This window comes from Phyllostomus discolor, chromosome 10 (genome assembly GCF_004126475.2).
Source record: "Phyllostomus discolor isolate MPI-MPIP mPhyDis1 chromosome 10, mPhyDis1.pri.v3, whole genome shotgun sequence".
Classification (NCBI taxonomy): domain Eukaryota; kingdom Metazoa; phylum Chordata; class Mammalia; order Chiroptera; family Phyllostomidae; genus Phyllostomus; species Phyllostomus discolor.
Window position 1 is genome coordinate 11,909,749 of NC_040912.2, and position 26,260 is coordinate 11,936,008.

Consider the following 26,260-nt stretch of genomic DNA (forward strand, 5'->3'; position numbering starts at 1 on the left):
CGGGGTGTGAGGATGGGCAGAAAGGCCATTGGACCCATATCCAGCATCCCACAGTATAGGGAAACTTTCCCATGAGTTGAAAGAATTAGAGGCTATAAATATTGTCTGCTTGCTTATTTCTGTCTGTTGTAGTCTTCATAAAACTTGAGAGTGTAAGGAGAAGGCCAACTCACATGGAGTTAAATGACTTTTACAAAAAAAAAATACAGCATCCAGTCAGACCTCTGTGAGCATTCCTGGAGGAATTTTTAAATGTCTTCCTAGTTTCATAGGACGCATAGTAAAGAGGGTGGCTGGTCATCTGCTCATCTTGCAGATAAGCTATTTCTTCTCGTGCATTCTTTTAGGTGGTCGTTGCAGAGAAACTTACTGAGCAAAAAAGTACCTTTCACTGAGGGCTTTAGGAAGACATCCAGCCTCAGCCGGTGGCAGAAGTGTCTGACTGTGGTTCTTGTGTTGCAGAAGGAGCTGCCCGAGACGTGCAGGGCCCCGCTTGTTCCTGCAAGCCAGAGGGACAATATTTCCTGAACTATAAATATAATAGGAAGCTTCTGGTCACACTCACTCAGGGGTTTGTTAGGGTTTCCATGGTCTAATTTCCAACATTATGCCAAGATCCCTTTTCTTCTGCTCTTTCCTCTGCTTCATTGTTGGCAGCTCTGGGAGAGCCAGACAGAATCTTCTACCAGAAACGGAGTCATGTTCTTGCGTGGAGATGTGAAGAGTGTTATATCCAAACAATTAGTGAGGGGACAGCAAATTGCATCCTGAAAGATGGGCTATGAACGAGGAAAATGATCCTTTTAGCTTAAAAGATGCCCTTCGAAGCCCCTACCCCGCCTTAGCTTGGGGTCTGTCAGAGGTTTGCCCATCATGGAGAGTGCAGAATAGTGTGGCTCCATCCCTTTGGCTTCTAGGGCAGACATCTTTTTTCCAGTCAATGATAAAACTGTAGATGGGGCTTCCAGACAGGGCGAAGGGGGTCAGCCTAGGCTTCAGCCCACATAGGAGTGGGGCGCCTCAGTCCTAGCCATTCAAAGCCCCAGAACTGGAAGATCTGCCTAGGTTTGTTTTGTTTGGTGTTTTCCACAAAGAAAGCTTCCTTCCTGCACCGTGTCCCCTCCTCACAAACCAGTCTTTTCAATAATAATATTTGTTATGAAGGTTATTGGGTAATTATTGCGATTTTGTGAAGCAGCCCTTGCTAGAGGTGAAGTCTGTCATCACCTAACAAATGACGCCCGCGCAGTTCACTGCCGGGTTAAGTAAATGCAGAGAAGATAAATCTGCACACCCTAGGAATCGCCAGCAGAGCACGCTTTAGTACAAGTTCACAGTCAACTCGCCTGCCTGGGCCAGCTCACCCAACAATTAGGGCTGCCTCTTTATTTTTAAATAAAGAAGAAAAAGTCTCCAACTTCCATTACCTGCTTTCCCCATCTTTTTTTCTTTTGCTCTTTGTGAGATTCCCCCACCCCTGCCCCCAATTCTCCTCATAAATGTAGAGATGAGTGATTTCAAAAATAATCTCACTCCTATTTTAAGTGCTGACAAACAAGGGGCAAGAGGCTGATTTGACAGAAAATACAGTCACAAACACACAAAAATATCCAGTGCACCCTCTTATTCTGAAAGGCAGCCGTAGGGCTTCCCTGAGACCCTGGGGCGGGGGGCCTTCTCCCTGAAAGAAAAGGCACAGCTTTGTATATCTTTGTGGTTCGTGCGTTGCAACGGCAGGTCAAAAAGTTGAGGGTCAAAAGTTTACGTTGTGCAGCACTCTTAGTCATCTGCCCAGACGGAGCTGGATGTCAATGTTAGAGCTGCGATCTTGACTATCAGCACAAAAGATAAAACGGCTCGGAGTGACGCGTGTATCACGGTATGGACTCCAGGTGAACCCTAGTGGTTGAATGACCTCAATTACGGAGAAAAGGATAGAAAATTCCTCTTTTCGAGAGTAATACGCGCTGTATTTCATCTTGAATTATTGCTCCCATTCTGAAGGAATAGCAGCAGGTAAATAGGCTTAGATTACTGAAACACCAACACCTTACTACTTGGAGAACCAGGAGGCTATGGGTGGGGACAAAATAAAAGATGCTCAAAGCTCATCAGTGGACATTTAAGAGATGACGTAGGAAGTCTCCAGTGTTCTGTTGTACCTTGAGAGGCAAGAGAACTGCCAGGAAACTTCCTTTATTTGAAAACAGCGACTTTGATTTGCCTTCTTTTTTTCTTTTTAGTACCCATAATGATCCCTAACGTGTGTGAGAACAAGGGCAAACACAGGCACTTCTTGCAAAATGTATTCTGTGTAATGTTCAAACACAGAATGCTTTTGCTGAAACTGTCATCCACTAACTGCAAAGAGTTCTTAGAGCTGGGAAGGGGAGGAAGGAAATGGAAACCCTCCTCAAAAGGACAGGATTCCTTTACCCCTCCAGCAGCGAGAAAATGCTCATTGGTATCATGGAATTGTCTCTGTTGGGAAATTTTCATTACGCTTATTGTTAACTCTACAGTGAGAAATACTACAATCTGTAAGTGAATAGATACACTGTAAAGAATATGCCATTTGAGCAGGAAGGTGGAATGCACAAATGCCAGAGCAACATTTATTCTCCAGAAAATACTCTTTAAGAATACACATGGAATAAAAGCTAAGGAGAGGGGAAGCAAGCTGAGGAGGAAGGGTGGGAGAGTGGAAAAGAAAGGGAACAGTGTGTTGAGGAAGGCGACTGGAACCGTGCCGCATGTGAGTTGCAACTGGAGAGCCAAACAATTTTTTATTGTTTATGCACTTGTATTACCTGTGAGTGTTGGTGCCATTAGCATCTGTTTTCCGGGGGGGGGGGGGCGCTATTTTCCTTTTCCATGTATTGGTCTTTAAGTGATCATTGTAAGGAAGTGGAGAAGAGAAAGGTGAAAAAAAAATTTTTTCTAGGTTTTTCTTTTGAACTGTAGAGATAAGCCAATTCAACTACTCCGAATGTAAACTCTAGCAGGGCTGTCTCAGATCCTCCCCGTCCGGTTGCTGGGGTTTGCTGGTGTCATGTACGTTCAGTGGTAAATATTTCCCCAACACTGCCTTCGTGGAAGTAATCAGATTGCTGCCACTGTTCAATGTGTAAAGTTTTCACTCTGGCCAAGAGCTCGAAGCCAAATGGGGGTGTGCCAGATGAAAACAAGAGCGGGAACAACTGTGGAGATTGCTGTTATAGCAATGAGCACTTCACCACATCTGGGCCAATAAAATGAAGAAAACTGAAACCCCCGCGACTACTCGCCAAGACAATTATGTGTCTGTCTGAGAAAAACTTGTTACTATGCTATTGGTGAAAAATGTTCCACACCTTTAAAAAATGTCAGCTTCAATGATCATTGACTGCCTCTTAGGCAGTTTTTAAAGGAAAAGGAAAAGGTACCTGCAGAAGTTATTGCTTTTAGAGTGCTTACTTTTTTTTTTATTTGGAAAATTGTGATTTTTTAGGCCTTTCACACAATGCTGGTGTAAATTCATACGTAATCCAAGTATAAATTTCAATTTTTATGCCTGGGTTGTGCTCATTACTATAGATGACTGCAAGGAAATTACCCCCAAACAATTAATTGGTCAAATAGCTGATAAAGTATTGCTTCTTTAAAATCATCTGCCTAGTGTAGGTGGGGGCAAGCTCTCAGATGCCACCACCAGGCATGCAGAAACTCAGGCATTCCCATGTGCGCTCCAGAGATGTGCTTCAGATAGGGAGCAGTCGGTCTGGGAGGCTCTCTCGCTCTGTAGAACAAAGGACAAATACAGTCAATACATTCCATAACGTTTACATTTCCTTTGCTCCCCCCACCCTTGGTTTTCCCTGAGAAGGAGTGACCTGGGCAAAGACCCTGCTCTCTAAAAGACACTGTATAGACCTTTTAGAAGCGCAAAGTCCAAGGCCGAGGTGAACTTCAGGTCAGCGCGTCTAACAAATATGAAATGTCGGCTGGTGAAGGGCGCGCCTTGTGATTTAACAAAGACTGTCAATGTGTAAGATTAATAAGAAACAAAATGCACACGGTGTCACTGTTCGGTCACTTTGAAACTTGGGACAGGGTTGCATTCAAGAGGGAAGGCTATTCCAAATATATTCAAAATGATTCAAATCAGATTCAAACTAGGCTGCAAGCACTGCCTTCTCTCGCCCTCCCTTCTCCCGTAGACTCCCTTCACTCTCCTTACCCATCTGGGATTCGGGGACATGATGAAAAGTTATTTCATGTAATGGGATTTTAAGAAAGCTTTTGTTGGGAATATATGTTATCCCTGCACATGGAAATGAGCAAATGTGCTTACCAGTTTCCCAAGAAAAGGATAACGCTTTCACCCTGCTTGGGACTGGAGCCAGTTGGTGTGCGAAGATTAGCACGCTCCCTCTCTGCTTCTCTTGAGATCATCCCATCTTTTTCTCGGGTGAGATGCTGTTGGTAAACTTCAGTTTGTTTATTAATTGAGTTAGCTTCTTTCTGGCTTTACTTTGGTGTTTTGGATTTTACGTAAAGGCAAGAGCTTTTAAAATGTTTTTCAAAAGATTATTGGATTCAATGGAATGATGCTGTGGCTTGCCCAGAGAGATTGTGGAAGGACCAGAAAAGGTACTGATTGTTTATTACAGCCATAAATCTTGCAGTAAAATGTCAAAATGTCGGTGTGTGAGATAACACTTGGTGGTCCTGGCTCCGTTTGTGTTTATGATACGAACCACAAAGACAAGTTACAGGCCTTGGGGGATTCTGTGTAAGCCCATCTTCCTAAAGTAACAGAACCACATGAAACCCAGGCGAAGTTGACTCGTTTAAGCTAACCATATACAAAACGGTGCCCATGCCTTGTTAATGCTTTAAAATAGGAACCCAGGAGAAGGTTCTGAGCTAAACAACATGAATTTTGTGTTAATGTCTATAAATAATATTAAACAAATGTGGTTAAGACCCTAGTGCTCAGAGCTGATGACACAAAGATGATGTCAAAATTTCCTTGTCATTTTTTAAAATCCCTCTCAAGCTCAGAGAGCCTAGTTTTGTAAATTACATTATTTGTATAGTTCAGATTAAGTACATTCAGTATACATTATTTTTTCTTACTATAGGAAGGTATTTGTTTAGGCTGTATTATAGGCTAGGTTTTGCCCTGAATCTAGGGAGCATGTGGAAAGATTACACTCAGCGTTGATTTCTGTCTGTGGCTCAGATTTCATTTAAAAAAACCTATGTATATATATATATATATATATATATATATATATATATTCAGGGTGCACCACCTGGATGGACAGCACTCTTCACAGACACACAGCCAATGTGGAAAACCTCTTTGTACCACTTCAGGGCGATTCCAGTTAAAAAGCTAACATGATCCCTTTTTAAAACCTCTTTTCGTAAATTAGTTTAAAGATTAGTCCCATATAATAGGCTTTATGTGGCTTAGCATTAAATGACTATCCATCAAATGGATATTCCAGCATTTAGTAACTCATATGAGTAACCGATATAAATGAAGATAGAATTGACATTCCTTTTGAAGTGTCTCCAGGCTTAGGCTATAACTTTCCTTGTCCGCCTTCCAGATTCAGTTGTGAGAAGGCTGTTTATACTGCTCTTTGAAAAATCCAATAAGGTGCACCAGCTGAAAAATCCTTGCTCTGCATGCCAACATGAAAGTATTTTTAGACTGGTGACTGTTCTAGTTTGTACTGCCTTAATCTAGGTTGAAAGGTAGAGAATCTAGGTGTGTCTGTTGCCCAGAAAAGTAAGGAGGAGTACACAATACAAGTAAAGCATCAGTATTTACTTCAAAGATCAACACTAGGTGGAATTAATAAGTAATTTATTTGTTAATAATGGTGTAATTAGTTTACCCATCAAATTTCAATTACCAAATGGCAGGCAACAGTCCTCTCTCCCCTTTCCAGAGCTACTATTATCGTTAATATGCTAATTTTAGGCAATTCAGAAATTATACACTGTCCTATAAATAGAACTTTACCCTCAGATTCAGTCTGAGAGAGCAGCATCCAAAAGACAGGACATAAAATTCTTAGCGGGAAAGGACCCATTGGCGACCAGACTGGGCACAATGCCTATCCTATCCGCAGCTTGTTTTTGTTTGGGAATTGTTCTGAAATAGGCAGTTGTTGGTTTCAAAGCTTTATTTTGTGGAGGCGTCGCTGCTGTCCTTTCCCCTACCCTTGTACCACCACCTTCTCTGTCACAATCGCACCTAGTAAATGCTAGCGTGTTTAACTCTCACATCAATACCTCCATCAAATGAGATGCTATTAGAAGGTTGATTTTTTCCTTAGGCAGCAAAGCCAGATTCTGCCTCTAAAAGAAAGAAGAAACGAAAAGTGCCTGTTCGGTTATACTGGAAAGGCCTAGCTTGACATTTGCAGGCTGATTTCTCTCGGCTGCTCGCTCACCCAGCCACCCTCCGTGGTTCCCGGCCGGCTTCTCAGAGCCGGGACTCGGTGCGGACGCGGCGGGGCCCGAGGTGGGGAAGGGGATCAGCTGGTGAGAAAACGGGTCTGTTCGTGTCATTCGCTTTATTCCAGGGCCAGGATCGAAGCGACGATATTTCCTCGGGCCCGACCTCATCCCCTGCCCCAGGCGGCCTGGAACCCTGGAGGACGCCAGGCCAGGCTAGGCTGGGCCCGAGGTCAACGCTGGGCCGCGGTGCCCCGCTGCCCTGAGGCCCAGGCCGGGAGCAGGGCACGCACAGGGCATGGCCTGGCCGTCCGAGAGGACCTGGAGCCTGGAGGGTCCCTAATTCCCAGCGGGACTCAAAGTTGGGGGGTTGGGGGACCAGAGCGCCAACTCCCTCCCTCCGGCCGGGACCCGACAGCAGCATCCATCACCTCCGGCGCGCTTCCTGATCCGGGTCCGCGCGCGCGGCGCACCCATTGGCGGGGGCGGGTCACGTGCGGGGACGGGGTGGGCAGAGCGCTGGCGCGGGCGGGGGAGGAGCGGCGCGAACTTTGGTGGCATTGGCGGCGGCGGGAGGGGGAGGGGTGGGCGCTTGACAGCGGGGGAGGGGAAGGGAGCGGACGAAAGGGGGGGGATGGGGCGAGAGGCAGGAGGGGGAGGGGCCTCGGAGAGCCCAGAAAAACGACAACGCGAGAAAAATTAGTATTTTTGCACTTCACAAATTAATGACCATGAGCTCGTTTTTGATAAACTCCAACTACATCGAGCCCAAGTTCCCTCCCTTCGAGGAGTACGCGCAGCACAGCGGCCCGGGCGGCGGAGACGGCGGCCCGGGCGGGGGCTCCAGCTACCAGCATCCCCCAGCGCCCGCGGCCCAGCACCTGCCGCCGCAGCAGCCCCAGCTCCCCCACGCGGGCGGCAGCCGCGAGCCCCCCGCCTCCTACTACGCGCCACGGGCCGCCCGCGAGCCCTCCTACCCCGCGGCCCCGCTCTACCCTGCGCACGACACCGCCTATCCTTATGGCTACCGCGGCGGCGCCAGCCCCGGGCGGCCACCGCAGCCCGAGCAGCCCCCAGCGCACGCCAAGGGTCCGCGCACGGCCTGCACGCGAGCCACGTCCTGCCGCCGGGGCGGCAGCCCCCGCCGCCGCCTCCCCCGCAGCATCGCGCGGCGCCCCCGGCGCCCCCGCGGCGCTGCGAGGCGGCTCCTGCCACCTCGGGCGTCCCGACAGGGGGCAGCGCCCCCCCGTGCCCGCTGCTTCTGGCCGACAAGAGCCCGCCGGGCCTGAAGGGCAAGGAGCCGGTGGTATACCCCTGGATGAAGAAGATCCATGTCAGCGCCGGTACGTGGCGCCGCTGGGGAGGCGTGGGAGGGTGGGCTGGGGCCCGGCCGGGGTCTGAGGGTCTGAGCGGGGGTCAGGAGGAGAGGACAAGGGGAAGAGGACCTCGGGAGGGGAGCCCCCATCTGGCCCAGGCTACAGTGGGATTGTGGGTGTATGTGCGCCAGCCAGCCGCCTGATCCCAATGTGAGAATCCTTTTGTACCCGGGGTCCCTTTATCGGGAGATTTACGAGACGCCAAACTGTTAGGGCAGTAATTATAGCCCCCATAAATTTAATTGCCCTGGCAGAGGCTTCAGGCCATGTGTCTTTGAAGCTTTTCTTCAGCCCCAAGGCCCAGAACCATTCTTTATGGCTCTCGGGTGTTTCCCGTTGTCAATAGCCTGTGAAACATTTTCTTTGCCGTTTTATGTGTCTTGCGTGAACTTGGTGTCAGGTTATTATATAATGATGATGTCCAATTGCTCTTCCCCACCCCACCTTATCTCTCCTCCTCCTTTCCCTCTCTTTTCACTCCCTCCTCTTTGGCTTTCTCCGTGGGGTTATGGGCTTTCAGTCAACCCCAGTTATAGCGGAGGGGAGCCCAAGCGCTCTCGAACCGCCTATACCCGGCAGCAGGTCTTGGAGCTGGAGAAGGAGTTCCACTTTAACCGCTACCTGACCCGGCGCCGCCGCATCGAGATCGCCCACACGCTCTGCTTGTCTGAGCGTCAGGTCAAGATCTGGTTTCAGAACCGGAGGATGAAGTGGAAGAAAGATCACAAACTGCCCAACACTAAGATGCGATCCTCCAACTCGGCCTCGGCCTCAGCAGGCCCGCCAGGAAAAGCACAAACTCAGAGCCCGCACCCACACCCGCACCCGCATCCCCATCCCCACCAGGGTGCCTCCACACCCGTGCCCTCCTCCATATAATCTTCCAGAGATCTAGACCAGTTCCTTTCCCTCACCTGCTTTTCTCCTCTCCTCTGCCCCTGCCCCCATCCACCTCTCCCTGTCTGGACCATAACAGACGCCAAAACAAAACCCAATTGGATGAAAAATATAATTTTTTAAAAAAAAGAAGACTACATTATCCTGGTAAGAGTGTGTGCTGGTTGCCACCCAAGAGAGGACAATGGCCAGGATGCTGGCTGGTGGAGCGACCTGCTGGCCTGAAGGAGGCTGCCAGGTTTGGGCACCTCAGAAGGACCACTTGGCATCAGACACTTCTGCGGTGGCTGAAGTCCGCTGGGCAGCCCATGCTGACTGGGGACATGTGTGTGTACACTTGTTCAAGCAGAAGAAAACAGACCCCTTTCCCACCTTCCTCCCCTCCCCTCTCTCATTAAGGCAGCTCGTACAAGCTTGTCTTGAACGGAATGAGTAGACATTGTGGACCTCACAAGATTATTTAATTCTCAAAATGTATAGTCCTCCATGGTAGATGTGACACACAGTCTCCCTTCTTTGCATTTATTTAAAATATTGTTGTAGAGATATTGTGGTCTTCTTCCCGAGGCACGATCCTGGGGGAGGGGGCGTGCATCTAGACCCGTGTGCAACTGTACAAATTGTGGTGTGGCTACATAGAAAGCCATGTGCTAAGATTAAACACTGCTTAAGAAAAACATTAAAGTTCTAAACACATCTGTGTCCTTCCTATTTTTAATTGTTTTTTTTAAAAAAGTGCTCTGGATCGAGGTGTTTGACCTTGCATGTGAAAATCTTGTAGACGGCTTGAGTTGTGTTCACTTGGAGTCTGACTGCTTGTATAATTTGTGTGAGTGTGTTCAACTTGAGCTGAACTCTTGTCAAGTTTGACCCACTGTGGGAAAAGTTCCAAGGAGCATGAAGGCCCTTGAGCTCTGAGAGGGCTCCTCTTCTCCCCAAACTTGGCCAGGCTTTCAGGCTTCAAGTCTCTGTAAGGCACAGAAACGGAGCCGTGTCCTTCCCTGCAGTGAAAGGTGAAACCAGGCAGTGCTGCAGGCCCAGGAGTTTCTGCAGCTGCTCTGCTCGCTGAACTCTGAACACACTTGGAAAGATGTGGTCCCTTTGGTATTTATTGCACCTTCACACTTAATCTGCCTGTTTCCCTGGAGATAAAAAATAGTTTGTGCAAAGGGTTGAGATTGCCTTTGTTTCTTCTCTGTTTTTTAAGTTTCTGTTCACTAACTACAGCTTAGGAATTTTTATTTGTTGGCATCTTTCTTTCTCCCCCCCCTTTTTTTTTTTTTTTTTAAAAAAGAGCTTTCAAAATGAACTACATTTCCTCAGTACACCCTCCAAAGTTTCTTCTAAGGAAAGAAAAAGTTTAATGACACCCCAAATTATACCCCAAGCAAGGAAGACCTGGGAGTATTCAGTATTGGAAGAAAGCCAAACTCTGAACTAGGGTCACTTTCCTCAAATGCTCCCAGACTTTTCTGCCAAACCTAGAGGTCTAGATTCAAAAGGGTGAACCAAAATCCACTTCTCAGTCTCCATATCCCTAGTATTGGTTGCCTGACCTACACATCGGTCAAGAGAATTTAGACTTGGTGGTCATTGAAGGGACGATGTACAAAAAACCATACACACACTAGCCCCAGAATATTAGAATTGTCACTTGGCCTTGAATGAGGGCAATTTTTAGTTCATGTAGTAATGTTCGCAGGGATGGGAGGGGGCGCTCACCCACCTCTGCAATAACAGAGGAGTTTTAAGCACATTTTTTCCCCGTCAGTGGCGAACCCTTAGCCAGTGGTCAGTGGTCAGCGCTGTTACTCCTTCCTTCTGAATGGGATACAGGCAAAGGCGAGCAGCTGTCCACCTATGAACAAACCAGATCTGGGAGGGGAGTGGTGGATGCTAGCCTCAGAGCGGCCTCTACCTCTCCCCCAAGAAAATTCAGGGGCAAACAAGTGCCCCTCTCCCCAGGTCAGGCCAACCCTGGCGTAAAATGCATTTTATAAGGTGTCAGTGCGTGCCAGGGATTTCTGGAATCACTGCAACTGCTGCTGAAACTTATTAACCCTTCCTCTGCTACACGCATTTGTAAAACAAAATTAGATCACACTGAAAATAGCAATTTTCCCAGGAACCATTAATCACCTCATACAATAAATACTTCTTTGTAATTCAACAGCAATTCTGAAAGGCATTCTCTGGGAAAAGTCTGTGGCGAAGCAAGGGATCTTCTTGCAAATAATGTGGTCTCGGGCAAAGACGCAGCATCTTGGCTGTCTGCTCAAAAAATGCCTAGACTCTTGGTGGAAACTGAGTGTCGAGCTGCAAAACTTCACATGGCAGACTGTCATCATTTAAGGTAAATTCTTATATTTCTCCTCTGTAGGGAAGGAGGGTGGGGGCGTTAATTAGCCGAATACTAGAGGCAGCTGTATGGGGCTAAAAGGAGTAATGTTCTTTCACTGACTCTTACAGACTATCCAGGAAAGGAAGAGAGAGGATGGAGGGTTTTTTTTTTTTTAGCATTCCAGGGCAAAATAGCATTTTTACCCAAACTGTCTTGATTGTTAAGATATTGGTAAGTTTTACCAAGTCAAAATTGTCCAAAATGATCCAGATGATTGTGTGAGTTCTTCAGTGTTTCCGCCTGTTTCAGATTTGGCCTTTTAAAGGAGCTTGTTATAACAGCTTAGAAAAATCCCACTTTGTGCTTCAAAATCCTGCATTGTCTCCTCTTTGCTAGGGCAACCATAGAGTTCACCCAGAGGACAAATTTTCTATCTCATTAATTGTTTTTTTTTTTTTTTTTTTTTTTTTAAGAAAACCCTACTGGCCCCTCAAACCCTTGACCTTTAAAGACAGTATTTTGTGTAAGCTCTATAATTCTTCTCCCAAAATGGCCCGTACACACACTCTCTTCTTTCTTCTTTCTACCTCCTCTCCTACAACACACACGCATCCTCTTTACTCAACACAGCTGAGCTGTGCATGACTCGGGAGATAAAAGTTTTGTCAACATCTGAAATCAACCTAAATCGGATAAGAGACACTTTAATGGTCACAGTTTGAATTAAGTGCTTAACAGTGTCCCCCCTGAAGAAAAATGGCACTTTGCGGGCTCTCTTTCCTGGTTTTGCTGAAATCTACGATATACCCGGTGTTTTATTGCAGCAGGAATTCAACTGTGACAGGCATAGTAGAGTACTTAATACCCAGGATGGAGCTCAGGGGAAGATCACCTAGATATATGGGGAGTGGGCCCTCTGTGCGGAGTCGCTGACTTTACCCTCAGCTGTCCCTGGGTGCCCACCTCCTCCCCCCCACCTCTCAGCCTCCTCCGCATGGGGTGGGCTTCACCTTTTCTCCTTTGCTCCCCTTCTCCTCTAAGTTTCCAAACTGGCACAGACTGGCACAGTTTGGGAGTTTAGTTTCTCACCCACCACTGCCTTCCCTCCAACCGTTTCACATTGTTAACAGGTCAGCCACTCTTTAGAATGGAAAGAAAAAAAAAATCCAAAGACTCAAAATAGCAAACAGAAACCTGGGCTTCCCATCTGTATCAATGGGTTCTGTGCAGGCAATAATAGGCTGCTCTTTACACCCTCTTGGTATCTGCAGCCCTAGCCGAGGTCCTATATTGGAGAACACAGGCTCACCCTTCCCCACAGCTGCTCCTCCAGCGGTTGTTGCCCTCCTCTGTATTATGTACTGAGCCAAGACTAACTCTTCTTCTTCCCTCAAAGTGTATGGGCTGGGGAAAGTAGGAGGTAGGAAGAGACCTGTACTCTAACTCTTTGATAATAGCATCAGGAGGCTACTTGGGCTGTTGTGAACTATTCTCATCTGACATTTCTGTCTTGGAACTCTGACATTCTCAAGGCCCCCAACTCATGGAATAACTCCTGTCCCCCTTCAGGCCAGCCCCAAGTCTCTCTGGAACTGGTTCCTGAAGCTAAAAGAGATCCCTGATTGAAAAAATATATAGCTCAGGTAAAAGAGATCTGGAGGCCAGTGTGGTTCAGTCTCAGTTTACCTGATGAGGAAACTGAGACCGCTGAATGCTCCCTTACTCTGTTGTTTATGGTAATGATTGCAGATCTGGTCTCACCTTGGACAGGGGTAAGTGCACTAGCATGTTGCTTTGGCAGAAGGTTATTCTGTGTGGAACAGGCCAATGAGTCTGGTCTGTAACATAACGTGGAGGGCCACAGGTGTGCTTTGCCAGGTTAGGAAGGTGGGTTCTTGCCCCATGAGCCATCAAAGGTCCTGGGGAGGTTAGGTAACCACATCTCCTTAGCCAGGGTGCTGAGGTAGGTGGGATAACCCCTGGGCTCAGGAGGGAACAGACATCAGGGTGCCTGAGAGAGCAGTGGACACGCCACTGTCCACAATTCTCCTAGTCCCAGAATGACCAGTTCTGCTATGCTTTCCCTGGTATTCCCATGGCATCCTTTGCCCCAGAGCTGCGCAAGGGTGTCTGGGTTCCGGAGGCCCGGGAACTAAACAAGCCAACCCAGGGCCCTGGTTGCAGCAGCTAAAGGTGTAGCGCCTGTTCGATGGAGATATTGAAATTGTGCTCCGAGGTCACGTGATTCATTAAATAATTAATGCCGATCATTAAGAATGGTTCCAAGTCGGCAGGGCCTCACTAGGAATGAATCTCTCAGAAGTGAGACCCCCAACTTCCTATTTGATTTTTTTAAAACACACACCCTCAGATTTATTTCCAAAGGCTTTCCACTCCTTCAGGAAGGCCGGAGAGAGCCCTGTAGCGGGAAGGACCCGAGCTGGCGGGCCCACGCTGGGTCTAGGGGCTTTCTCTGCGGGATTTCTGCGAGTCCGAGTCCGGGGGAGCGCGCTGCGTCCGGGGAAACGTGAGTTGGAGCTCGGGTTTTCTGCGGTCACATCCTGGCTCCGGTGATGAAGTGGGACGGATGCGCAGATAGTTGGTAATGTTCTGATTCACACTGGGGGGAGGCTGCAGAGATACCACAGAACAGGCGCGCGGCTTTGTTCAATTTTCCCGGTGTTCATAAATCACCCGCGCTGGGCGAGCAAGGGAGCAAGGGAGCGCCCAAAACTCCCAGAGAGAGGCTACAGGCGGCAGCCATTGCAGAGGGAGAGACCGGGGCAACATCTTTGTGACTCATTAGTCTGAACGATTTATGGGGAACAGCAGCATGGATATTTGACTTGGGGATAAGGAAATAGCAACAATAATAATAACCATAATAATTACAATGCTCCTAAGCATCACTGAGTTGGGGTGGCGTGGTGGGCGGTGGCGTAGTGGATCTTTCTGGGGTGAAGCTGAGTGGCAATGTGCAGAGCAGTGATGCCCCACATCGCTCAGAGTCACACCAGGTGCCCCCAGGCCAGGGGGCAGTCCCTTTGGGGACACAGAGGGCGAGTTTGAACAAAAGAAAGGGGCCCAGCATGGATTCTGAGTCCCAAGTGCCTGATGGAGGGTGGGGACTGCAGTTCACGGTGGTGGCAGAGGGCAGCTAGCTGCCGGTTTGTGGCCACTTGTTCAGTGTGCTAGGGGGCTCTGATGCCTGAGGGTCAGGGGACCTGTCAGCTATTTGGTAGCCGCCCTTGGCTCTATCACCAGGATTGAATGGATGCGGGACAGCCATTGAAGGCTGGTTTGGGGCCCGCTGGAATGTGGGGAGGCTGTGCAGGTTTGAGTGAAGGGATAGTGGGGCAGGAACAAGGCTGTGGAAGCAGTCCACCCGGCAGAGTCCCAGCCCAGCAGAAAACTTCTCCAAGCCACAGCCCCTTGCCTAGGACGATTCTTGCCCCTTCCCCAGTGCCTCCCCCCTCCCACCGAAGTTGGTTGACTATTTGCTAGTTGGAGAGAAAGAGAGGATTGCGAATATCTTGAGGGATGGAGTGGTAGCAGTGTGGGGCATCTAATGGCTTATACCCACTGATGAAGTTGAGGCTGGATAGGGCCCCTAGATGGGGTATTGTCCAATGCCCGAGTCTCTCTCAGTTTCGAAACCCCTATTTCCAGCAGCCACAGCTGGCCTGCTGTGAGGGACTGGGCACTGCAATAGTCCAGCCAGCCCACTGGGATGGAGAAGTGACGCGCAGGGCTTGAATGAACCAGAAGACAAAACCTCTCAAGGCTGCCCCTGGCCCATGGGCTGAGCCTGGGCTGATTTCGCGCCAAACAGAAATGAACACTATTAGTGAGGTTTCAGGAGAGTCCGTGATTGAATGCTCCCAGACAAGGCTTCCCTTTGTTAGCAAAGGAAAATAAAGCGTTCATTCACATTCCCCAAGTTGAGGTGCGTGAGGAGCTCTCCGAGCAGAGCGGGCACCAAGAGCAAAGCACCTTCCACTGTCCTATCTTGCTCCGCCTCGTCCATTTTCTTCCCCCTTCCCCCCTTCCCACCCCCTATATAAAGAAAGAAAACGAAGAGTGTGGATGCGGAGATGGAGTATGTATTTATTTTACAAAAATAAATCACCATCTTCAGGCCATTTGTAGACTGGAACCTTTCGAGCAATGAGTACACCGCATGGACGAATGCCCTGGCGACTCCTCCGTGTCCGCGTCACCCCGGGGGCCACCCTGGCGCCCGGACCCGCGGAGCTTCCAACTCTGGTCCTCCAACTCCCTTTCTTTGCAGCCACCGTTCACCGTCTCCTGTTTATTTGTCCGCAGAGCGCCTGGACACCGGAAAAGGCGATTCATTGAGCGGCCGGAGTTGGAGACGATTTGGGGTTCAGTCTTAAACATCTTTCGAGGTAAGCGCTGCGCCCAAACTCGTCGCTGCTTGGGGCTTTGCACCGGGCCTTTGGCAGAAGTTTGCTCTCCCGGAGGCAGCTGCAGCCCTTGGAAGGAGGTTCTGGTCAATATTTAACCTCGGAGGAGTTTTGGAGCTGGGACATTTCCAGCTGCGTGCTCCGCGAGTGCGGGGCTTCAGGCAGACAAAGAGCCCGCAAAGCCGGCGTTGTGCAGGAGAGGCGCTAGGTCGCAGAGACCAAGGATGTACGCGCCTGAGGGGGCGGGGGCGTTAGAAGGGTCGATTTGTTCCTTCTGGTCAGTTCGAAACAAACTACCGCATGGAACAGCCGGGCAAAAGACGGTAGAGCCCACGGGCGCAGCGACCGCTGCGTGGGCCGCTCTCCTGGTCCACTGGTGGCGGCGCCCGTGGAGGCTGCGAGCGCGGAAATCGTGGTTAGCCCATCTCCGCGTAGAGGAAGAAAGCGGTCTCGCCGCTTTGCAGTTTATTCCGTCCGTTTGCTTTTCCCTGGCGTGCAGGAGGTGGCTGCTTTTCCAAAGGGCAGACCGTCACAGGCAGCGCGGCTTCTAGGGTCCTGTGGCTGAGCTGATCCGTTCTTCTTCCTACGGGAAAAAACACGGGTTTTCGGTGTCTCGGCGTTTTCTTTTCCTATTTGGAACAAGGGGAACACTCTTTAAAATTCTTTTCCAGTTCTGGCTTAATTTGTTCTTTTAGTTTGGGATGCAGGGAGGTAATTACTGTGGTTTATTACCTTGTAAAAGATCCATAAATTTCGTGCCTTATTTGGAGGAGGGGCTGCTGGAGCTTGGTGTGAAGCAATGGGTTTGCTTTTTTTTTTCTTTGAGGAGTTACTTCTTTTAAAAAGTTTTCTGAGATTTTGTTTTCTACTCCCTAGGCCTCAGTCTTCCCTAAAATTTGGTCCCCAAATAAACACCAGGTTGCTAATTAATTGCAGCATGCTATTCAGTGATGTTCTAAGGCTGATGTGGTGTTCTGGATGCAACTCTTATTTTACTCGATAGGAAGTAAGCAGAATAATAGTAAAGTTGGGTTACCTTCTCAGCTACTGTATGTCAATTTATATCAAGTATAGATGGAGCATTTCAGGAATTTGCAACTCAGGGTGCACATGTGATTTGCATCTCTGCCCACACAGAGCCATTGAGTGTATAAACAGTTTCAGGAGTTTGAGGCCATGTGTATAAAGTGATATACACATTCACGTGTGTCCAGGGCACTTGGAGTCCATCTGTAGTGCAGTTGCACCCACAGGAAATATCTCATGTTAAGTAATGATCTATAACCTCCACCCAAAAAAAAAAAAAAAGTGAGCTCAGAGGGCCTAACCTGACAGTGAGTAGAAAAACCACCGGAGTTAACTGCGGGGAGAAAAATGTTAAGTGTATTTGTGACAGAGAAATCAGATTGCAGTGTTTGAATACAGCTATATCTAATCTGCCAACAGCCTTGCAAATATTGACTAAAGCTCTGTATCCTAAGTCACCTGCTCCTTCTGAGACAGCTTGCTGCCTATTTCAGCTCTGGTGGCTTGGATCCAGGGCGCGTCCCCATCTCTGGCTGGCCAGGTCGGGGGTGCGGGGAATGAATGGAGCAGGACTGGCAGCTGGGTCTCCCAGCCTGGGCCTAGATCCTTGAGCATCTCCATTCTCCTTCCCTGGAATGGAAGTGTAAAAGGCCCAGAGCCTCGCTCCAGGAAAGCGGATCTCAGAGTGGTGAGGGAGGGCTCTCAGCTGCTGGCTCCCTGGTGACTTGCCCAGACCAAGGTCTCTCCTAGAAAAGCTCTTTTCACCTTAGAAGTTAAATTTCTTTTGATTTCCTCTGATTTTTTTCCCTTTATATCCCACCAAGTCACCCCCTCCTGCCCCCAAGTCCTTAATGTTAATTGTTAAACAGCAGTTGGAGCATTAACTGGGCTGTTAATGGGGGCATGGAGGCTCCTGGCTGGAGCTGAGGTGCCTCTGGGCCTTGCTGGCGTTAAGGCATTTCTCTGAAGCACGACCAAAGACTTCCCCCATTGATTTATGGCCTTGGGAATTTCGGTTTGCTCCGGACTGTTCTGAGAGTTCTGAAGGGGGCCCCTTCTCATCTTTGAGTTGAAACCTTCACAGAAACTTTGGTTGGGGAGTTTGCCAGTGCTTGGGCAATACTTCCAGGTCCTTTGTAGACTCTCTGGAGAGCTCAGTGTAAAATATTGGGGGGGGGGGGTAAGAGGAGCAGAGGGCAGTGTAGTAGTGGTCTGAGTTTTGGGGGGTACTGGGGAGTACTTTTTGGAAAGTGGCCTTTGGTCCTGTCCCCTGCTCCAGCCCCAAACTTGAGAGAAGCAGGTTTTCACTTTGGGTTCTTACTTTCCAGCTTGTGGCTTAAGTGAGAACTGAGAAAGTTGACATAGAGGCTCTCCCCCAGCTACACCACAGGCAGAACCTTATTGGAGTATTGCCACCGGTTAGGCCAGGGCTCATTTCCAAGGGGTGAGGTCTCCTCCTCTTGTGTTGCCATTCTGATTAGGACACCCCATGACCAGGCCCCCCTGACTGAGGGGGCCTTACAGGCTCACCAGGCCCCTTCTATTTCCCTGCAGGGGAGGAGTGGAGGGGAGGGGAAGAGTCAAGCGTAGCCTCCTGCAGCTGCTACAAGCCAGTCCTCATGCTCAGAGAGGCCTAGCTGACTGGAGACCGGCTCTCCAGGAACAAAAGAATATGACGTGAGGACCTCACCACCTCAGGGCACTCCCAAAGTTCAGAAACTGAGACCTGAAAAGAGAAACTTTTTAGACAGCTCCTGAGAGGGCAAAGTGTTGAAATATGGAGAGTGTCACCAAGAAGAAGGCAGGAGTGTGTGTGTGTGTGTGTGTGTGTGCGTGTTTCAGTCAGGTTCCTCCTGAGAAGAGTCGGCCCAGTTCAGTTTCTGCTGGCGGACAGAGTTGTCTTGGGGAGGGTGAGCAAGCCTGTCTACAGAGAGGGCCCCAGATTGTCCTGTAGGTTAAATCAAGGGATGCAAGCAAAGGTTCTTTATTTCCTCTTCTTGCAGAGACGATGAAAGCATTTCCCCTTACATTTGTTATCATGAGAAGCCTGTGATTTCACGTACCACTCCGCTGTGCACTGAGGGAAAGCATAAACGCAGGTGTGGCCCAGGCACCGAGTCCTCCCAGCACAACTCTGACCCCCCACTTTAGAGCCAAGTACCCCTCTACTAGGGGCGCTTATCAAACAAAACCAACCGGACCTGGAGGAGGTGTTTTAGCCTTTTGTCAGGTAATTATGGGCCTTTTGGATTCCTACAGTGGCTGTGGTGTATGGCGTGGGTGTTAGCAAACTCCATACAATGGCAGACCTGTGAGGGAGTCCACTGACTAGGCCAATCATTACTGGCTTTTCTTCCAGAAAAAAAAAGGGCCTGAGCCCTGCCTTGTGATGTACTGGCCAGAGGAGGCTGCCGTGCTTGGGTATGCTGGGTTCAGCAGGTCCCTGCGTGGAAGACTGTAAGAAAAGTTATGTGGACTCTGAGAATGGAGAGAGCATTGCTGTTTCCTTGTGTGCGGATCCAGTGCAAAGAAATAGAAGCGGAGATAACTGGCCTTGTGTGGCACATGTTGGTGGGGGTGGGGGGAAGGGCACATGCCCCCAGCATCCTACCGCCTTAGACAAAACTCTTCCTTACTGCTGGTCAAGGCCTCCCACCTCCCCTCCCCCAAAGCTAAATGTTCTGCTTGGAAACCTAGTTCCTTCAGTGATTCCCTATTTCAAATAAAAGGATTTAAGTTGACGTATGACCACGTGAGCACATAATACAGCACATTATTGTGGCATTTGGAGCGGAGACCCGGGCGGCTTCGCCTGTGATTACGTTTTGTAGATTCTCTACAGAGAGAGAGCTTTTTCCCCCACCCCCACGCACCCACCTCCTCCTTCTCCTTCCCCTTCTCCGGAGAGCGCGCTCCTGGCGGGTTGCAGTTTTCAGTGCTTATGGAGCGGTACTGGGCCAGCTAGCCGATGGGACTCGAGGCCACACCAGGAGGATGGAATTTATTTTAAGGTATTTCCGTTGATTGTTCATATCGAGAGTGAGTTATGGCCGTGAGAGACAAAGGTCAGGCGAGGAGACCCTGGTTCAGGGACAGGACCCTCAGCCCCTCTCTTCCTTTGTTTCTCCTTTAGAACCGAAACCATCTGAAAGATCCCCAGTAGCGCCTGAGACTGAGTTTAATTCCCTGGAAAGTGGGGGTGGGGGTGCGGAGGAAAGGGCACTTGGGTGCTAATCGATGGGCCTGGTGGCCTCCAGCTCTCGGGTGGCTTTGTCCACTACGGCAGCGCTCCAGTCCCAGAGCTGAGCCCCAGGCAGAGGGAGGGTCTCCAAGCCCCCGAGCAGGCTGGGCGCAGGCTAAGGGAGCCGCTGCTGGGTTCCTAAGGCAACACTGGATGGGGTGGACGGAAGCCGAGTAAAGGAGAACGGGAATCGCTCCTCGGTTCCTCCTGTTTGCCGGCCAGGATGGAGGGCTAGGGCTGACCGGAGCAGCCGGAGCCGCTGGGAGAAGGAAATCAATGAGTGTGCAGATGCGCTGCCATTTTATTGATGATGCTTCAGGCCACTTTGTTCAGTGCTGGGTTGCAGGGCGCGCTTTCTCACACACGGGATGGAAGGAGCTGGACCCCGAAGACTGGCCTTTGTTTCCCGCACACCCCCTGCCCCACAGGGGTGGAGAAGGACAGCTCCGATTCAGGACAGGCTTGGGGTGGGGGCAAGCATGCTGGATGCCCCAAAGCTCCGCTATTCTAATGTTGGGGCGCAGAGAGGAAAGAGGTAGCCTGAGCTGGGTTTGGGCTTCATAATGAGCATGGCCTGCCGAGCCCCTGTGTGCTCCCAGCTGGCTTGGAGAGTTGGAGGGCTGGCCGGTGCACCCTAGGCTGGAGGGGAGTCCAGGGGCAGAGCCTGCAGGAAACAGAGGCAGACTTTCTCTGGGAAGTGGTACTATAGCCAGGGTGGAGGCAGATGAGAGTTAAACCGTGTCTCTAAATTACCGGGAAAGCCCTAGCTAATTGGGCTTTGGGGACCCAGCACTCCTGGGAAAGACGGAAACTCCCGGAAAAGGTGAAGGAAACTTCGCTGTCCTCTGCTCTTGAAGCTCTCAGAGCAGAGGAAAGGGGTGCTTACCAGGAGTTGCGAAGCAGATTTGCCTTGCAACTTTCTTAAAAAAAAAAACAAAACCTCATATTTCTTTTTGTACTTGGGAAAAATCAAATGAGGCTTCCCCTACTTGAGTGGGATTCACTCCCCAGAATGGAAGGGCCGCTCTGCCCTCCCCCTCTGCCAGCCTCGGCACTAACCGTGTTTAACTGAGGCCATTTCAAGTGCTCTGAAACACCCCTTGGAAATAAAATGTAAGCTTTAATTGCTGTTCAATTACTTGTCAGCATTTCATTTGATTTATGACCCAGTTCTGGCGCATTTTTGACCCAGTTAAAGACTCATAAATAATATAGTTTCACTAGAAAGAATGAGAGAGGGAATAGAGGTTTGTTAAAGGCATCTTTTTATTGTCGCTTCAGTACCAGCAAGCAACATAAATATCTAAGGAAGGACCCTCGAGCTGGTTCTGTGCAAAAGCACGCACAGTGAGAAGAGACCAACAGTCACAGAGCAGGACACAGGTTGGTTTTTCCTCCAAGGAAAGAGCTGCAGCCACTCTGTTATAGCTAAACTGTGGCTGTAAAAAGGGCTTAGTCCATTTTCACCCTCAAAATGCCAGCCTCACCCTCACAGGCAAGTGCATTTCCTCGTTAATTTCCCTCCCCATTCTGGGATTTCCCTGCCTCTTCTTGCCAACAGTTACTCCTCACCTTGGTCCCCGGCCGGCCGCACAGCCAGCGGTCCCCCGACCCCACCCCCAGCCACCCAGGCCCTCTCAGGCGCTTTCACCAGCAGATCCCTGAGAAGGGCACCAGCACACCTTCGGTGTCTCAAACATTCTTCTAGAGCTGAGAAAATGTTTTCTTTTGGTCCCCATGGGCAAGGGAGGTAGGGAGCACAGGGACTTCGGGGAACTGGGGAGCCAAACGGTCCTCGCCAAGAAAACCTCAGTGGTTTTGGTGGAGCCGGGTGAGTCGCTGCGGGATTTGCTTAGAAAGGGCCGGCGGCAGAGACCGGGTAGTTTCAGGCAATGGGAAACCGACAGGAGGTATTTTTTCTCCCTTAAAAACAGAAACAAACAAAATGCCTTCAGCTATTATAAATTATTATTTTGTAATCACCTCACCTGCCTTGCTCCCAAAGCCAGCACTTTGGATTTTAGCAGAGAGGCCTGACTTCCAGGAAGTCTGCGTGCCAAGGCGCCAGACTCCAGCCTCGAGGTCAGAGGCCCCGCTTCTGCCCGCGGCAGCCGGTGCCCAGAAGCCACCTATTCTGGGCAGGCGGAGCTCCTGTCCTTGCTTTCTCCCCAGGCTCCCCAGCTCCGCGGGTCCAGCCCCCGCGTTTTGCCCCGGCACGGTCCTGGCGCAGGTAGAAAGGTATGCGCCCTGGGCGCTCCAGCCCTCACCTCGGTGCCCTCGGCTCCCTTGGCCCGGGCGTCCCCTTCCCTGGCAGGTTCTCAGAGAGCTGGCCATCCCTGCATGCAGCTGGCTTAGTTGAGGAGGCGTGAGAGTCACATCAGCAGTTTGGAGGAGAAAGTACGGGTTGATTATTGACCCACGCCTTCTTTCTTCAAATGCCACATCCAACCCCGACGGTTTGAAGAGAAAATGCCGCCGAGCGGATTTTTGCGACAGGCTCTGGCCTCCTACGCGCGGCCCCGCTCCCCCTTTCAAGTTGCGCTGCCGCAATATGCCATAAGGAGCAAGTGTTTGCTGTTTTGTGCTCTGTTTACAGCGTTGGGGCGCCGAGTCATAAATCTTGCCCAGCCGTAAATGACAAAAACCATTGGTATGCATGAGGCCACCCTGGCCGGGAGTGCTTTTTGATTTCTCCCTTTTCCCTTGGCTTTGTTTTTGCTCTAAGGTGACACTTTGGCTCCCTGACAGTTTAAACATACTACTTATATTTTTAACACCTTCCTTTGAGGAGGACCGGCCGTTGACACCTTGGAATTGCACGAAAGCTCCATTTCTCTCTTTTTTTTTTGCCACACACAGACCCCCTTGCAGAGTTTGCTTCTGAATCTGGGGAGTTGAGAGAGGCGAGAGAAGGGAGGAAGACTGTCCTCCTTAAAGTTGTGGAAGTATTACCGGGCACAAGCAGGCCTTTCCTCTGCTCAGCGCCCGTGTACACCACGAATTAGTTGGGGGTTGGGGGTGGAATACCACAGAGGTCGGTTGCACTTGAGGTCAGAGCTTTATCAGTCTTTCCCTGTGAGTGACCTGCATGTTGGGGCTGTGACACCCCCCACAGGAGAGCTGGACCCCGGGGTCTCTAGACTCGCGTGTGTACCCGAGTCCAGAGCGTCCCATTTCCCTGCGCGAACACCGTGCAGCTCCCCCAGGCTCCTTCTCTGCGGGCTGCCAGGGTTTCAGTGTTTATGCCTACCGACATAACCAAAGGCAGCCCCGTTTGCTCTCTGGGAGGTCTCTCGAGAAAAGAGGCCCTATCCGAGGCCCCCAAAGATTGGTTTGCAGGTTCTTCATTGGGGTGACAGGTGAGGTCAACTGCCCGAAGTCCGGGGAACTCTCTTGGCCTGTTTCTCCTCCCTGCCCCTCGACTGGAAATGTCCAGGGCAGAGGGTGACAGGGTTTCCCAAACGTATTCCTAAGAAATAGAGCCCGGCGAGAGATCCCCTTTGTGAGAGCCGCTTGTCCTCATTAGCATAATTTTCCAGGACTTTAGTGACGCCCAGGAGCGAGGAGAGGGAGGGCGTGGGGGTTGGGGGGAGGCTGCCCTCCTCCCGCCACTGCCGAGCTCCCCCTCTCGCTCCCGGCCCTCCCCTCATCTCAGCCCCAGCCCCCAGGCCGGCCCGCGCAGCCCCAGCCGCCTCGGCCGCCCCTCCCGCCCGCCCCCAGCACCCCCCCCCCACCGCACCCCCTACCAGCCGCTGCTCCGCGCGTAATATTCATAAGAAACATACCCAAGTCGGTGCCACTAGCCCAGGCAGAGCCCCGCGCCGTGCTAGCGCTTATCTCCGGCCTGCGGCTGCTGCCCTCGGGAAGGGCAGGGGGCGGGGGTGTGGGGGAGGGGTGGGTGGGTGGGGTGGGTGGGAGGGGGGGTCCCAGCCGCCCCATTCCGCCCTGGGCGAACCGTGCCGGAGCAGCGAGGCGGCCACGCTCTGCGTCGCGGTGTCCCGGCCTCCGGGTCTCCCTCCCGCCCGCCGTCTCGGCTGATGCCGAGGGTCGGTGCCCGTCCCGCGCCGAGGGGACCCGGCCGGGCCGCCGAGCCGGGCCGGGGCCGGAGCCGGAGCCCGAGCCTGCGCTCGCGGCGCTCGTCAGAAGTTAAGGTAAGCAGGGCCACAACCGGCCGCTCTCAGCGCTGAATGGCGGAGTTTACGTCTCGGTGATTTATGGCCGCAGACTTAAATCTCGGTTCAAGAAGAGTTCACAAGCCGGAGCTTCCTTCCCGGCAGTGACTGATACCCTTACACTTCGAGTTCAGGCCGCTTTCCCATCCCCGCCCCCACCGCTACCCTCTCCCCTAGCCCCGCCGCAACTTTTCCGTGTTGGGGAGGGAGGGAGGGAGGGGGGTGGGTGGGCAGGGGGACGTGGGGGCTCTTACCCCGTGTTCCTACTTAAACTTGGGGTGAAGGCAGGCTGAGGAAGGGGCGGGAATGGAAGGAAGGAGCGGCGTCTGAAGGAAGGAGGCGGAATTTGGGCAGATCTTCCAGACAGACAATAGGGCTTGCTTCCTGTACTCAACTTAGCCTCCTCCACTGTATTTCAGCTCTTGCACCTGGGGTTTATTGTCCAGAAACGGACCTTCTAGGAGGAATCTCCTCTGATCCCCGGCCCTGGTTTGGGGGTGCAAAGCAAAGTTTCCTGGCTGGCAAATCTCCAACTTCTTTACTAGGTTGCAAAGTTTGGGGGCTGAGCTGAGGGGTGGACCCTGTGGGCCCCAAGGTGGTTATCTGCTGACCTCCAACAATAGGAAGCGCTCTGGTGGGACCTCGGAGGTGAATCCGTATTTTAAGTTTATGGGAGTTGTCGTTTGCTCTTTGATTTTTAAAGGTATTTTTGTCATTTTACAAGACAATGTACAACTTGATGAGAAGATGTAGGTAAAAGGCAGGTGATGTAGCTTGTGGTAATGGATTAGCAAGTCGCTTGAAAGAGTGCACGTTCAAAAAAATAACTTAATTTTGTTTTATCTAATATCTTGCTGTTCGAGGGTCTGGAGTAGTTTTCTTAACCTGGCATTTTATTTTACACAGGCCTAGTATCTTAAAAATTTACAATGGCAGACATTAACAGTGCCAAACGCAATAGGAACTGTTTTCAGTGAAAGAACAGGAAACAGACATTAAAGTGCTATGCAATTTTAAGTTTTATTTGACCATGTATTTGTTTTTGGTAATGGTATCTGTAACTTTCCATCTATTTCCGAAAGAGAAACAATACTACGGGGCTTCAGATCACACACAATGACTCTGGGTATCGCATGCTGTAATTTTTAATTGAGGTCCTGGAAAATTAATTGTGCCTATTTTGCAGATGTTGGTCACATTGTTGGTTTAATAATGAAATCCAAAGGAGTACATTATTAAAGACAAAATTACAGTGTAATCATCTGTTGGGACAAGCTTATTACATTATTTTTTTCTAGTTAACAAAGTGCCTGCTATTCCTGGAAAACTTGAATAACTCCAGGACTCGAATCCACACAGTTGAGGGTGTGACGTGTAAACCATTTTCTTCACATATTTGTCACTGCAGTTTCCTTAAGTGGTCAGAGACAAACATTGTGACTGTGTCAGAGTGTGAGTGTGAATATATGAACTCACGTGGAACTTTTCTGAGCAGAACCAGTGGTTGACTGTGCAAAGGTTGAAAAAAAATGAAACAGATTTTATTTCTGCAAAGTGCTTTCTAAATAAAAAATAGTTGAGAAGCCTTTTGATTGCTTTTTAGACTTCTAGGGTTGCCCTTTACTCGGTGTTTCTGAAGCAGGTAAATAGGCCAAGTAACAAATATCAACAACAGCAGCAGCAGCAGCACACAAAGATCAGGGAACTCTGGCAGGATTTTATGGCTTGTGCTTCCATCCCTTGTCCGGAGCCAAATGACCCCCATACATCAAATTACATAGCAGTTTCTAAGACAGAACCTATTATCGTTAAGTTGGAAGGAGAGTTCACGCCGTGGTCATGGAGATGAACGCTGGTTTTTCAGGTTCCTGGTGGGTTGTTTTTTTCTCTAATCCATCATGTTTTAACAGGTAGAATTTGATAGTTGCTCTGAATAACAGCACCTCAGAAAGTCCAAGGCAGGAGGGTCTGGGGGACCTTCTGTAACAGAGGAGGAGAGGTAGGAGTGGCTTGCTGGGACATGCCTGAGAAACAGGAAAAGGAGAGGAGTAAAAAGCTGTCCAGATTGGAGTCTGACTTTCTGGAGTGGGTGTTGGTGGTGGTCCCTCCCCACAAAGGGTGTTCCATCTAAAGTTTTCTCTCTCCCCTCTTAGCCCCAAGGGGCTCATTGGGAGGTGAGTCCCGTCCCTGCACAAGGGTAGACTGCCTAACCATCTCAGCTTCTGCAATCCAGTAGGGTCCAGTAGGGCAGTTGCCTGAATTTTTTTTCGTGCATACCTCTCTGGTTCTGGAACGTCCAAGAGGGGGCTGGATAGGACGTC

At 50.2% G+C, this 26,260-nt stretch overlaps 2 protein-coding genes and 1 long non-coding RNA gene across 3 annotated transcripts in view; 2 read left to right on the forward strand and 1 right to left on the reverse strand.

The window, feature by feature from the left end:
* Positions 1-20,339, forward strand: part of HOXA5 (homeobox A5) — a 26,184-nt gene extending 5,845 nt beyond the window's left edge. The window contains exons 4-6 of the mRNA XM_036010463.1: positions 10,906-11,085; positions 15,400-15,482; positions 18,530-20,339. The gene's annotated coding sequence lies outside the window, so the exon portion shown is untranslated. The remainder of the gene's footprint in view (positions 1-10,905; positions 11,086-15,399; positions 15,483-18,529) is intronic.
* Positions 7,112-9,428, forward strand: HOXA4 (homeobox A4). The gene is given in 3 exon segments (XM_028525588.2): positions 7,112-7,551; positions 7,554-7,802; positions 8,356-9,428. Coding segments are annotated over 3 exon segments (975 nt in total). The 5' UTR covers positions 7,112-7,184; the 3' UTR covers positions 8,715-9,428.
* Positions 20,340-21,015: 676 nt separating the features above from the next.
* Positions 21,016-23,639, reverse strand: LOC118497034. Its single transcript, XR_004899577.1, has 2 exons — positions 23,553-23,639; positions 21,016-23,236 (listed from the first exon to the last, which is right to left on the reverse strand). It is a non-coding gene; the product is annotated as an uncharacterized LOC118497034 (long non-coding RNA).
* Between the last annotated feature and the right edge of the window lie 2,621 nt (positions 23,640-26,260).